Source organism: Typopeltis vanoorti, chromosome 19, assembly GCF_054136105.1.
Source record: "Typopeltis vanoorti isolate ZY-2024b chromosome 19, IOZ_Tvanoo_1.0, whole genome shotgun sequence".
NCBI lineage: Eukaryota > Metazoa > Arthropoda > Arachnida > Uropygi > Thelyphonidae > Typopeltis > Typopeltis vanoorti.
The window spans coordinates 1,141,302-1,156,610 of NC_143567.1; the positions used below are offsets into that span (position 1 = coordinate 1,141,302).

General features: G+C 34.7%; 1 protein-coding gene across 2 annotated transcripts in view; it reads right to left on the bottom strand.

Annotated features, from left to right (window-relative positions):
• Window positions 1–15,309, bottom strand: part of ec (ubiquitin specific peptidase echinus) — a 126,720-nt gene that overhangs the window by 61,231 nt on the left and 50,180 nt on the right. For both annotated transcript variants that reach the window (XM_090409683.1, XM_090409681.1), the window contains 3 exons: window positions 12,825–12,907; window positions 11,695–11,797; window positions 6,943–7,000 (listed from right to left, as the gene is read on the bottom strand). In XM_090409683.1, coding sequence (XP_090265809.1) covers window positions 6,943–7,000; window positions 11,695–11,797; window positions 12,825–12,907 — 244 coding nt within the window. The remainder of the gene's footprint in view (window positions 1–6,942; window positions 7,001–11,694; window positions 11,798–12,824; window positions 12,908–15,309) is intronic.

A 15,309-nucleotide genomic window follows, 5' to 3' on the forward strand; every position in this document is an offset into this window, starting at 1 on the left:
CAGGTGGTTCTTCAAGACCATTTCATAGAAGCCAGAATGATCAGCCATGTCATGTGTTTCCCACTGATTGGCCACCTCATTTGTCTGATCTGATCCCCATGACTTCTGGCTCTGGGGATTTCTCAAAGACCAGGTTTATCAGGATCATGTCTGCATGGTTAGCCTAGTGGCTTTGCGCTTCATAACCATATGCCTGGGGAAGAAGTGTCCTAGGTTCGATTCCCGTCAATGATGTGAGGAGCTTAAGGTTCTTCCTCAGCCATAGCCAAGTTAGCTGGTCTTGGGCGTGGACAGCAGGATTTTTTCCATCAGTTTATCTGGTGTTTTTCATCTCGCAAGCAGGCAAACCGGTCTGAGGACACACGGATTACAGTCAGGAATACTGACCCAGCCATAGGTCTGATTTGTCAGCTTATGCCGGTTCTGCAGCCCGGATAAAATTTGGGGGGGCTAGATAGTACTGTGAACTCCCGTAATTTATTTTATCAAATTACGGGATTTTATCCAATTATTTTATCCTGATAAAATTATTTTATCAGGATCATGCTGATAACTGGCTAGCACTAAAAGACAGCATGTTGGCAATATTAATCCCAACCAGCTACATTCTGCCACTGAACATACTGTGCAAAGAATGCAGTTCGAGGCATACTGGAAAGGGCAGCACATTGAACAGTACAGCCTGTGAATGCATAATGGAAGTTGAATAAAAATGTGTGCCACTTTTCTCCTTAACACACGGAAAAATTACTACATTGAATTCAGTACATCATACAGTGTCCCTAGTGGTGAATTTTGTAACTCCCCCCCCCCCCTCAGATATTACTTCCTCATGATGCACAATGTATTCCTGCAAAGATTTGGAGCATTTGGATCACTGGACAGCACTCCACAAGGCCTTAAACAGGGATACTTTAATTTTGATCACCTTATATATATACACACACAATTTTTAAAAAGAGCAAAAATGCAACCAAAATAATGTTTTCCTAATTATACATACATGTGTGTGTAAGATATGTATGTGTTTTATACAAACACATATCTACATTTTAGATGTTATTTATAACCTTAAAAAAAAGGGTATTTCTGAAATATTTTCAGCATAATTCTAAAGAATGCATTCTTAGCACAGCCAAAAGAATGATACATGGATGAATCTTTTGGACGGAAAGACCTCAGTTCGAATCTTACCTATGATAACAAACTTATCAGTGATTTTCAAAAGGTTACTAGTTTCACATGAAAGCAAAACTAACAGACTCACCATCCTCCTGACTTTTGACTCTTGGAAAATTTAGATTTTTAAACTCACAAATAGAAAATCAGTACAAGTTAGACAGTACTGAGCATTTAGCAATACATAAATGGAGAATGCAAAAACTTGAAGTAAAGAATTAATGATATGGTCAATTTTCACACTTTTATCAAACTAATGAAATATCCAAACCACTGCCCCTAGGCACAATGCTATTTGCGAAGGAAATTCACTATAGTAAATTTACCTAGTCCATACAAATTTTAAGTTTTAAAAATTTAGATACAGGATATAAAATATATGCAGGAATATTAAAAGAGAAACTAAGCAGCATTGTAGAAAACAAATTACTAGAAGAACAAAATGATTTCCGAAAAGGCCGATCCTGCATAGATCCAATTTTTACTTTAAAATTATTAATAGAGAAGAGAATTTCAAAAAGAAACACACGTGGCCTTTATTGATTATGAAAAAGCCTTTGACAAAATTAGTAGACAAAAATTGTTTAAAATATTAACCGATTTAAACATACCAAACCAACTTTTACAATCTATTCAAGAAATATATACAGGAAATAAAATAGCAGTTAAATTAGAACACACCTCAGAATGGAAAGATATATCAAGAGGAGTAAGACAAGGATGTACCCTCTCACCTCTGCTTTTCAATATATATATATATAAATGAAATATTAACAATCTGGAAACAGCATAACCCATTTGGTATACAAATGACCCCGCAAATGAAGATAGATACACTACTATTTGCAGGTGATCAAATAGTATTAGCTACATCAGAAGATGACTTACAAAGATCATTAAAATCATTAAATGATATCTCAAAGCAATATAATATGACAATATCCAAATAAAAAACAAAAATAATGGCATTCAAAGGAGAAAATCCAATAAGAAGTAAAATAGTGATAGATAATAAAATACTAGAACAAGTAAACACTTTCAGATGCTTGGGATGTGATCTGTCATACAAAGAAGAAAAAGACACAGACACTAAAATATCAAACTTTGTCAAAGTAAATGGCATAATAAATAATATATTTAAGCCATCCCTGGTACAAAAACACACTAGAATCAGACTATATAATGTCTTGTCAAAACTAACTCTACTATACGGAAGCGAAACATGGACCATGAAAAGGAAAGATGAAAAACGAATTCAAACAGCAGAAATGAAGTTCCTCAGAAAAACAGCTGGATATACCAAGTGGGACCACAAAACAAATGAAGAAATCTTACAATCCCTGAAAATAAAACCAATTAATTACTACATAAGACAGTATAAACAAAAATGGCTAGAACATTTAAATCGAATGGACAACAGCAGACTACCAAAAATATTATACAGATACAAAATAAGTAGAAAAAGAAGAATCGGAAGACCAAGAAAGAGATGGCATGAGACCAGAACAGGCCACATGGCCTAAATTCCATGTTAGGAAGAAGAAGAAGAGAAAATTTAGAGGCCAACAGGAAGATTTATTATGTTAGGCAAATCCAGCAATTTTGTCAAAAATAAAATAAAATAAAATAAATAAATCATTTACTAATTTCGATAACAATAAATAATCAACATCGATTATTAAAGATCAAAAAAAAAAGAGACATAACATCCAAGGCAATAAAAACATTAACAAAGAATGCCTTCAACTGCTATGAAGAGAAGTGAACAACAAAATTCAAGCAGAGAAGCTGCTGTTTAGGTATCCAACCAAAGCAGCTGCGTTTTCTGTCTAATAACTGGATATTCTACAAACTGTTTAATTAGCAGAAAGGAAATTCCAGGAAGTAAACCCTGCCATTTCTATATGTGACTGACAAACTCACTTCAGTTAAAAAGAACCTGAAAATGCTTATCTTTATTTTTAATTATTAAAATCTAAATTTCAACAGGAATTGTTTAAGGGTTAAAGCTAGATAACTGGGAGGAGACCTCTACATAGCCTTTCAAGGGATGCAGAGAATAAGCCAGAGCATTTGACCTAATGTCCAATCTCTTTCTCGTTTATAATGCTCAACTTAAGTCAAATTAGATCTATCTTTTCAGACTGACTCTTACTCCTAGTCTTTCCTGGCATAATCACATCATTTCTTTAGCATCTTCTGTTCCAAAAATCTTGGCACTTTTTAACTCATGTTTACTTTTTAATTCGTTTACAGAGCAGTTGCCTGTTCTGTAAACGAATCTCAAATCTGCCCAATCTTGGAATATTACTCTTACTTTTGGGGTAGTGCAACTACCCCAAAAGTAGACATTTCTAAAAATTCTTTATGCAGTTCAGAAGAGAGTGGTTTTGAAATGTTCAGTTTGATTGACAGCTCTCTTACAGACTCATGTCTATGAGACAATCAAAAAATGACTGTCAATTTTTTGCACTGTTTTTATTTGCATGATCTGGAAATATCTGTGGAGATATTTCCATGAGCTAATTTCCATTAACTCATAGATATACTTTGCAACCACTGTTCAACAGAACTAGCATCTATTGTGCCCCCCCCCCTCCACACACATACACACACCATTTCCACTTAAATCTACATGAACATGCTATCCAACATTCTTTTACAGTTGAACTGCAAACACACTGAACCTGTTATTAATAGTTATCTTCTATTCCATCTATCTCAGTACTATGGAACAGTCTTTCCCATGAAGTATAGTATGACACACACAAAAAAGTACTGAACTTTGACATCCCCCCACTTCAGTACATGTGCTATGGGATATGCCATTCAACAGCATACATTTTAATAGAAGAGCATGTGTAGAGTCTGTGCCATTACATTAAGCTGTAGCAATTGTGTTGACAGTTGACATTGGAAGAAAATATGTTTATTGTTGAGCATTATTATCATTCACACGAAGTTGGTAGAGCAAATGGTCCAAGCCTATGACATGTTTGCAAGCAGTTTGTTCATCATTTAAGCATCATGCCAAAAGCAATAGTGTCATTGCTTTAATCAAGATGTTCCAACATCTACCAGGAATGTTCTGCCAGGGAGACCTCAACTGTTAACACAAAATGCTTGCTCCAGCACATGGACATGTGCTGGATCAAGTGTTAGTCTCAGAAACACAGTCAATGCTGAACAGCGATAAAACTTGGGAAACCGAGGCCGTCATTACAAAGAATCCTTAAGGAGCTGGCCTTTACCAATCTGAATGACGTAGGTCAGTATTTATCAGCAACAGATTACACTGCACAGTGGGACTACCATGCACCGATGATGGCCAATGTCTATGAAGATCCATCCTTCCTCCATAATGTCTGGTTCTTAGACAAAGTGCATTTCCATCTAAGCGTCATTAAACAGATGAACTACAGGTTTCTTGAGACCTGAAATTTGTCCCAGAGAAACCTCTTCACAGGAAAAAGGTCACTGCATGGTTTCTGGCCACGGCATAACTAGGCCCTACTTCATTGAAGAGGGTGATGTAACCGTGACCTTGAATAGCAAATGCTACATTGAGAATGTGTTGGTTCTGTTCACCCGGTATATGCATAGGATGTGTTATGCAAAAAAATTCCATTTCGTGCAGAGGTATTCCAACAGGGCAGAGCAACCTGTCACACATAATGTGGTTCTAGAGCCTATTTATCAGACACTTCCCCTGGAGGTTTGTTTAGAGTTCCACTGAATTCACAAACCCTTCATGTTCTCCTGATCTTACATCACTCGATGCTTTCATTTGGGGTATGGTGAAGGAATGGATATTCCACCATGATCTGCCTTCAAACCTGTTTGAACTAAGGGATAAAACGACATATGTCCAGCAGATGTCCCAACCCTTGTTCTCCAAGATGATAGAGAACCTTTGCATGTGCTACAAAACCTCTCTTGAAAGACAAGGTGCCCATTTTGAGCACCTAATGCTTTATTCGACTGAGATTCCACCAATAGTTGTGAATGTACATATCAGGGTGCAAACGTTTTTTTTTTTTTTAATTAATAAACCTGTTTACTCCATAACATATATCATTGTAGTTATTCATCACTTTTTTTTTGCATCATACTCTATTTCCCAAGGACTACAATTTACATCTTTTTAAAACAAATATCAATACCAACAGAATTTATTTGCTATAGGTCTTATTTGTGCAAGTGATCTCATCTCATCTTCCTTTTACCCTCTTTTACCTTGCGATGTCGAGGGTTTATTAATCATCAGACCTCAAACCATTCACAGGATAAGGTGGTCAGCCCTACGCCCCGTTGTAGCCTATGTCCATAGTGGCGAGTTCTCAAGGCCGGTTTGCCTGCTTTGCAGGATGAAAAGCCCCAGGATAAACTGGGGGAAAACCCTACTGTCCATGCCCAAGACCGGCTAACTTGGCTATGGCTCAGGAAGATCCTTCAGCTCCTCGTGTCACTGATGGGAATCGAACCCAGGACACTCCTTTTCCAGACATATGGTTGCAAAGTGCACAACCACTAGGCTAACTGCGCGGACCTGTGCAAGTGATATAAAAACAAAAACTCATTTTATCAATAAAAACTGTAAAATGTACCTGACAGCTTCTCATATCAGTAGGTACAGAGTGATTAACAGATTGTTATACAGAATATATAAACATATGTTATTACAACAAAATGAAGGCCTAAAATTTTATATCTATTTATAAAAAAAAAATTTAAAAAAAAGAATAATAGCCTAAAAAAAAACAACTTTTAAGACTATTGAGAAGAAATGGCTTTGGCCTAAAAAGGCCATACAATTTTTGCATGATCATTTCAATGTATATCATTCCATTATCATACTTATACATCCAATTCTTATACTTTCACTATAGTAAATGTATAAGTATCAAAGGAATAGTTTATCATAAATGGAAAGTTTACTATCACAAAGTTCCTTCAGAACAGCAATGACTAACCATTGAGGCTTTAACTAGAAATGTTTTAATAGTTTGTTATAGTGAGTTTTACTATAATGGTATAGTAATAGTTGGGATTATGATTGAGACTGTGGTCACAATGGCAAGAATATTATATCTGATATTTGCATGTGTTATCTGGTTTGTTTGCTTAGTTTGAAGAAAAGTGGGAAGATAAATTTCAGAAAGGAAAAACATTGCAAGCCCTGTATAAGAGTGACTAATTTGCCTTCAGTTGAAAATCTTTTACAAAAGGTTCTTAATTTCTTACATGGAAGTTTATGCAGTTCTTAACAACTACAGTACACAAATATTTATATGACTCTTTGCAGTCACTCTCACTACACATTATATAATACATTGTACATCTGTTTATGAAAATCTGAAATGTAATTAACCACCTTACCGGCCAATGACTCTTTGCAGTCACTCTCACTACACATTATATAATACATTGTACATCTGTTTATGAAAATCTGAAATGTAATTAACCACCTTACCGGCCAATGACTCTTTGCAGTCACTCTCACTACACATTATATAATACATTGTACATCTGTTTATGAAAATCTGAAATGTAATTAACCACCTTACCGGCCATTATGGATCAAATATTCACCCTCATACGCTTCATATCCATCATATATTTCAATGTAATATCAATGGTATTACAATTTTAATATGCACTTCACATCCATGATAACCTTGATGTCATACACGTCATGGCCGATAGCATGGTTAAAATCTAATCAATGTTCTTGATAAACAAAGAGGGAAAAAAAACAATTACCAATTTCTGGACGATTCATCAGAGACCTACGGATATGAATTTGTGCCCCACAGTTGCTCTAAATAAGAAAAGAAAATTGTTCCATTATTCATTCTGTAATACAAATATCATGTATAGAAAAATAACATTTTTTTGATCAGTGAACTTTATATTTTTTCATAAGCATAAGTAGATGAAACTGCCACCTAAAAGTGGCAGTTTCATCTACTTATGCATCTACTAAATTATTATCTGTTACTTATATGATTAAAAAAATCATATAAGTAACAGATAATAATTAGAAGAATGAGTAAAAACTCTTGCTCTATTTCCCTTTTAATATGCACTTAAAACCACATCAAAGAGGATCCAGATCTAATATCACAGAGATTCCTAACAGGAGTGCCAGTTAACTAATAAAAATAAAAAATTACTAATTCTTTTTAAATGTCCACTTTTTTGTTTCAGTTTTTTTTAACACAATACATATATACATGTGTCTTTGGTGAGTCAATCATCCTTTTGTTAGCCTGAACTATTTGAACATATTCTGTGGTACTAGTTTTAATAAATTACATCATCATCATCAAATTCCTGCCATGTACCATCAAGGGGTGTACAGGATATGAAAGTACTACATGAAAAAATTACATCATTACTAACTTCCTATCTACAATTTTCCTCCAAATCAGTCTGTTACTTGTCAAGACTCCAACATTATCAGATCTTATATTTCTATCGTCTAAGGCACTTTGTACCGTATCAATCCACCAATATCTTGGTCTTCCCCTGCCAACCTGGCAGAAAGCACTTGTTTTGCTAATCTTTCCTCTCCCATTCTATTTAAGTGACCATACCACCTGAGATTAGCTCTGCTAATGCATTCCTGGATGATGAAAATGTCAAGTTCTTTCCTAATATCCTCATTTTTAATATGATATTGCCATTGATGCCATCTGTTCAAGCCTCTAATCTTTCTCAGGACTCTGATATCTGTGGTCTCTGGTCTTTGGTCAAGTGTTTTACTTCTGACCCAGCTCTCAGATCCATAAGTTAAAACTATTTTGAACACTGTCTTGTATACAGCTAATTTAGTGTTCTGACTAATTTCTCTCTTATTCCATATGAATTTATTAAGTTGACCATACCAGCTTTGCTGATTCTGTTGTCTATTTCTATATTTAATTTACCATCTTCAGTAAAAATCGTGCCTAAATAGCTGAAATGTTTTACTTGTTCCACAGGTTCTCCATTCACAACACAGTTGACATTTTCAATGATTCTGCCTATTTTCATTGTCTTTGTCTTTTTATTGCTGACCTTCATACCATACCTATTACAACAGCTATTCAATTTAGTCAGAGAATCTTGCAGACTTGTAGCGGATTTATTTAGAAGTATAACATCATCTGCATAAAGCAAAGAGCTGACATTAACATCTCCAATTTTGATAATAATCACCCTTTTTTTATTTCCTTGGCTAATTTGATTATACATTTCATAGTCACCATCCACATTTCCTGGTCTATAACAAAATCCAACCAAGTATTTCATTCCATTCACCTCTATCTCACATGATACTGCCTCAAACCACTGTAACTATTTCCCTCTTGCATCTCTATTTTGTATGGACCATTGGTGGCTCGTACATAAGCATTGCGACACTGCAGCACCCCCAAGGAAAAAATGAAAAAATTAAATTTTGTTTGTGTTTATAAATAATAACAATGCTTACATGTTAAAGGTTACAGCTTATGTTTTGACATTGATTAAATAGTTAATAATTGGAATTGTTCGAGTAACGCTTTAGATTGCACTGCAATCTAACGCAGTGTTGGAATTATCACATTAGGCCAACTGCAGCTGGTCTCGCCGATATTCGTTTGTGCTTCTCATTGCATGTTACCAGTGATTCCGACATCGCTCGTTTGGGTAGTGTATCGTATGCTTGCGTGCATTATTTCTGTGAGTTATGAAACTTTTATTATTGGTGTTTGTTCGTGGTGAGGGTGAAATATTTTTAATAAAGCAATTTTTTAATATTTATTAAATTTAGTAAATTTATTTATTAATAAATTGGTTACTGATTAGGAAAAAAAGAATTTTTTTTTTATTTTGTATATGCATCATCCTCACTTAAAATTTTCACCGGCTGCCATAACTCTTTCACTATCATCAATAGCACTCCCTCTCCCTCCCTCCCCCTTCTATCCTCACGAAACACATCATATCCTTCCATCTCTATTTCTGTCAGGATGTCATCCTCATCTAACCATGTCTCACTTATTCCAACAATTTTTGGGTGAACATACTCAATTAGTGCAACCATTTCATCTGCCTTGTTTCTTACACTTCTAGCATTTGTATATAAACACAACAGCTGATTCCTGAATCTACAGCTAGTTCCACTGATAACACTCATTCGATTTGATCTCTCCATGCTCGACTGGGGCCATTTCCCTTTCCGCTTATTCGTTTAAGACCCTTTTCAATTCCAACTGTTTTCTCTTGATCCCGGGTCATTCCATTCCTTTCCACACATGCTATCACATCCTCTTGGAGCATCCACCTTTCTCACGTTGTGTACCCCTGTCCACCCTGAACCTCCCTGTTCATCTTGCACACCCATTCTCTCATTTTCCATGCCACTTACTTCCTCATTTATAACCACATCTTCAATCTCTCCTGTCGTACTCTCCTGCTCTTCCACATCATTTCCAACTTGATCTAATCCATTCTCTATACTCACTTCTCTACCTTCCAGCAACAGCCTCTCCAAATGACTCACACCATAACCACTGCATTCAGTCCATCACTCCCATACAGTTCACTTCGTCCTTCAAACTCATTCCACACATTACAAATTCTACTCCCCTCTCCTCACACATTTCAGCCAACATCATCATCATCATCAAATTCCTGCTATGTACCCTCAAGGGGTGTACAGGATATGATAGTACTACATGAAAAAAAAAATTACATCATTATTAATTTCCTATCTACAATTTTCCTCCAAATCAGTCTGTTACTTGTCAAGACTCCAACATTATCAGATCTTATATTTCTATCGTTTAAGGCACTTCGTACCGTATCAATCCACCTATATCTTGGTCTTCCTCTGGGTCGTTTTGCTGCCAACCTGGCAGAGAACACTTGTTTTGCTAATCTTTCCTCGCCCATTCTGTTTAAGTGACCATACCACCTGAGATTAGCTCTGCTAACGCATTCCTGGATGCTGACAATGTCAAGTTCTTTCCTAATATCCTCGTTTTTAATATGATATTGCCATTGATGCCATCTGTTCACGCCTATAATCTTTCTCAGGACTCTCATATCTGCAGTCTCTAGTCTTTGGTCAAGTGTTTTACTTCTGACCCAGCTCTCAGATCCATAAGTTAAAACTGGTTTGAACACTGTCTTGTATACAAGAAGTCGGAACACTAATTTAGTGTTCCGACTAATTTCTCTCTTATTCCATATGAATTTATTCAATTGACTTCCCACCATACCAGCTTTGCTGATTCTGTTGTCTATTTCTATATTTAATTTACCATCTTCAGTAAAAATCGTGCCTAAATAGCTGAAATGTTTTACTTGTTCCACAGGTTCTCCATTCACAACACAATTGACATTTTCAATGATTCTGCCTATTTTCATTGTCTTTTTATTGCTGACCTTCATATCATATCTATTACAACAGCTATTCAATTTAGTCAGAGAATCTTGCAGACTTCTAGCGGATTTATTTAGAAGTATAACATCATCTGCATAAAGCAAAGAGCTGACATTAACATCTCCAAGTTTGATATCATGTTTAATACCACTTTCCTTCATAATGTGATCCATATAGATAATGAATAACAGAGGGGATAATGTACATCCTTGTCTCACACCAAATTTAACATTAAACCATCTTCCTGTACTTCCTTCAATTCTAACTGCTGACTTACAACTCATATAAAGACTAAGTATTGCTTGATATAATGCCCAATTGACACCATCGTATTGAATAGCTTCTCTCTTGGCACCTTGTCATATGCCTTTTCCAAATCGACAAAACTTAAATCCAGATCTTTGTTATATTCCCATGCTTTCTCGACTATTTGTCGTAAAGTGAAGATCTGATCCTGACAATCTCTATTTGGCCTGAATCCATCTTGTTCTTCACCAAGCTTCATTTCTACAATTTTTCTTAGACGTTTCTCAAGTATACTTGGATAAATCTTACCAGGAACACTCAAGTAGGGAAATTCCTCTGTCTCACATTCAGTTTTATTTCTCTTTTTACAGATGGGTACTATGAGAGCTTATACAGCTCTCATAGTTTATACAACAGGGAAATAAAACTAGGAAAGGAAAACTTAAATGGAAATAAAAATAAAGAAATAAAATTTGTTCAAATTAATATTGTGAAATTATAACTACTTATGATAATTAGAATAAATCTTCAAGTTTTCTAAACATTCTAGCAGTTTTAGGATGGGCTAAAAAGTTACTTTACCGTAATTGTTTTTTTTTTTTTTAATTTCTTTTGATTTTTTTTATCAATGTTTAATTTTTTTTTTTTTTTTTTTTTTTTATAATTTCAGGTGAAAGAAATATGGCAGCTGCTGCACGTCAATTAACTTCAGAACAAAGAATTTTTGTTATCGACAAATGTTATCAGTAAAGTAGCTTTTAGCCTACCCCGTATATTAAATTGCAAATCATAATACACTACAAAGCAGCTTTTGTATAAAACATATGCTAATAATAAGTTCATCTATAACTTACAGGACAGCCTCGAATATCTCCCATTCCTCCTGCTTTTTTCAAAAGCTCACCAAATAGCTCAGATGGTGGAGAGTCTCTCTGTTCCCTTAGTATTGCTTGAGAACTAAAGTGAGTAAAAACAGAATAAACTTCATTAAAAGCTTCAGACAGATGTTTAAAAAAAACATTACTTCAAAAATATGCTTTAAATTTTATAAATGGTATTTCATGTAAGACTCTGTACATGAATTCTGAATGAAATGACTACAAAATTTAGAGCTCAAGACAAAAAAAAGCTCAAGCCACTAGCCTATTTTTTTAGTTGTACAGGATGATTTCGCACTCAAGTCAAACTTTAAGGGTGCATTCTATGCCTCAAACATAACAAAAACAACCCAATAAAACACACATTCATAAACTTTACATTTCCAAGATACAATTTTTTGTAGTGGCAGCATGAATGCTTATAGCATGCTGAGCAGATAGTTGCAACCCAATGAATCATGATTATAAATGAACAATGACACACAAGTTATGCCTGGAGTTGCATTCAGCCTAGCAGGTTCACTCTGAATTGTTATTTATATTTCCATCATGTCACACGTTAGTGTTTTGCAAATAATGAATTCATATTAACTGAGTTGGCTGATATGCACTTTTGTTATAAATATGCCATCAATAGAATGATATTTTATAAAAATCATCATTCCCTTGAGGGCAAGGTAGATAAAATGCTCTTTGTCAGGAATATCTGAAAAAGTCACTTTTCTTAGTGCACCAGAAAGATGACTTTGTCAGATCTTGTTTTTTTTTTTTTTTGACAAAAAAAAAAAGCGAATTTTCATACAAAATATTTTTTTTTTTTTTACTGACACATTTTGAAATTTACTGTCAGTAAAAAATAAAATTCTACCACTTTTCTTAACTTTTTCTTTAATGTATATTTTTAGTCTATTATAAACTTTAGCAACTCATTATTAACTTTTTTCAATGCCAGACTACCAGCTGCCCATATAAATAGAAATATTCTACACTTCTGTGACTTATGTTACTTTTCTTGTGCTATGTCAATATGTTAATAATTATGAAAAAAAAAACACAGGATACAAGCAAAAAAAAACAAAACAGTAATATGCTTAAAAGTAACATACCAAAGAGCAGATGTTGAAACATAATGAACCATTTGAGTAAATGGCAATGGCTCGGAAGTAGCACCACAAGCATGGCACACAGTCTGCATGAGAAAGAGGGAGAAAATAATCAGAAATTCACTTTATATACAACATTTAATACATATAAATTTTTATATGAAATTGTTTCCTATTTATTTTAATCGATTTTGTGTTGTATTAATAATGCTTTACTTTAAATAATGAAAGCACAAAACATTATTTCTAGAAATAAAACATCACAGGTCTGGAAATATTTTACAGCAGTAGATTTTTTTTTTTTCTGGACAGCAAGAAGTCAACTTAAGTTTTAAGAAATTATCTTCATTTCCAGAAAGCATAATCTGCTGTTTATGTTCCTTTTATTTACTTTATGCTTCAGAAAAGAATGACCTGTATCTTACTTTTTCAAAAGACATTCAATAATTTCTTGATTCATAATTATAGCACACAATATCCTACTTATATCAGCATTGTATTATTTCATTATGCAACTGCTGATTCCAAGCAGAGACTTGTAATCCAGAATTTGTTCCTTCTATCACATAACATAGATGTACATATGAGGATGGTCTGAAAAGTTCTCAGCCTAACAATGAAAAAACAAATTTATAATTTCAAAATTATTTTTATTTTTCAACATAATCTCCCTTAAGACTAAAACATTTATTCCAGTGATGCTCCAGCACCACTATCCCATCCCTGTAGTGGTTCTCAATAAAATCTGCAAAATACCCCTCTACAGCTGCAGTCACCTCTTGATTCAAAGAAAAAAAAAAAAAAAAATGCTGACCAGAGAGAAAGAGTTTTAGTTTTGGGAAGAGATAGAGGTCAGAGGGAGCCAAATCTGGGGAATAGGGTGGATGTTCCAACAATTCATAGTTCAGATTCCTTAATTTTCCCACCGCCAAAACACCTTTGTGGGCAGGTGCATTGTCCTGATGAAAGATGATTTTTTTCTCACGAATTTTTTCATCTAGTTTGGTTAAAAGATCGGAATAATATTCCCCAGTTATTGTTTTACCCTTTTCAAGATAATTAATAAACAAAATGCCTTTAGCATCCCAAAACACCAATGCCATGCCCTTTCCTGCTGATGGAACCAACTTTGTTTTCTTTGGCACTGAACAACCACTTCTGTCCACTGTTTTGACTGCTGTTTGGATTCTGGTGTGTAATGGTGAATCAAAGTCTTATCCATAGTAATAAATCGATGCACAAAATCAGTTTTATTATTGCTAAAATACTCCAAGCACTGTTCAGAGATTTTCGTGCGAGTGCGTTTTTGATTTGCTGTGAGCAAGTGCGACATCCATCTTGCGCAAAGCTTTTTCATGTGCAATTCTTCATGCAAAATATATCCTACACATTCTTTTGAAATGCCTATGGTCTCAGCAATTTCATGCACTTTGACTCGCCAGTCATCCAATACCATATCATGCACTTGTTCAATGATTTCTGGTGTTGTTACACTTTTTGGATGTCCTTCAAGTGGATCATATTCAAGGCTGGTACGGCTACATTTAAACTTGCCAGCCCATTTTTTAATTGTCGAAAACGAAAAAGAGTGGCCAAAAACTTTCATGAAGTTCGAATGTATTTCTTTTGCCATTAAACCTTCTTTTACAAAGAATTTTATAACCACACGATACTCAATTTTATCCCTTTCAAGGGATACATACAACACTTTTACTTGGTCGAGTCCAAGAACTTTTCAGACCACCCTCATATGAATGCCTGTCTATACATAAATAATATTCTCATCAAGTGTAGCAACTCACACAACTGAGTATTTTACAATATATTCCTCTAAGAAAAGAGGAAATTCTGAGTTTTTGAGTAAGCAAGAATGATATCCAAAACAACAATCAGAAACTCTTCATCCATTTGTTCATTCTAGCTAAATGCTCAGAATCAATTCGCACTTACTCAGACCTTCTATGGGAGAGTTTTATCACTTGTACACATATGCAAGTGACCATATATGATACCAGAAAAAAAATCTAGTTCTGTCTGTTTCATTCGTTTTTGGACAATTTTATTTTCTCACTCAATGACAACTGTATGTTTCATAATATATCATCATCAAATTCCTGACATGCACTCTCAAGGGGTGTACAGGATATGATAGTTCTACATGAAAAATTTACTCATTACTAACTTCCTAGCTACAATTTTCCTCCAAATCAATCTTTTACCTGTCAAGACTCCAACATTATCAGATCTTATATTTCTATCTTCTAAGGCACTTTTTACTGTATCAATCCACCTATATCTTGGCCTTCCTCTGGGTCTTTTTCCTGCCAACCTGTCAGAGAACACTTGTTTTGCTAATCTTTCCTCTCCCATTCTGTTTAAGTGATCAGAGCTAATCTCAGGTGCTATTAGCTCTGATCTGATACATACACTCACAATTACTCTATCCAACTTTGCATCATCAGCAAACAAGTGAACACTTCCTCTCAGA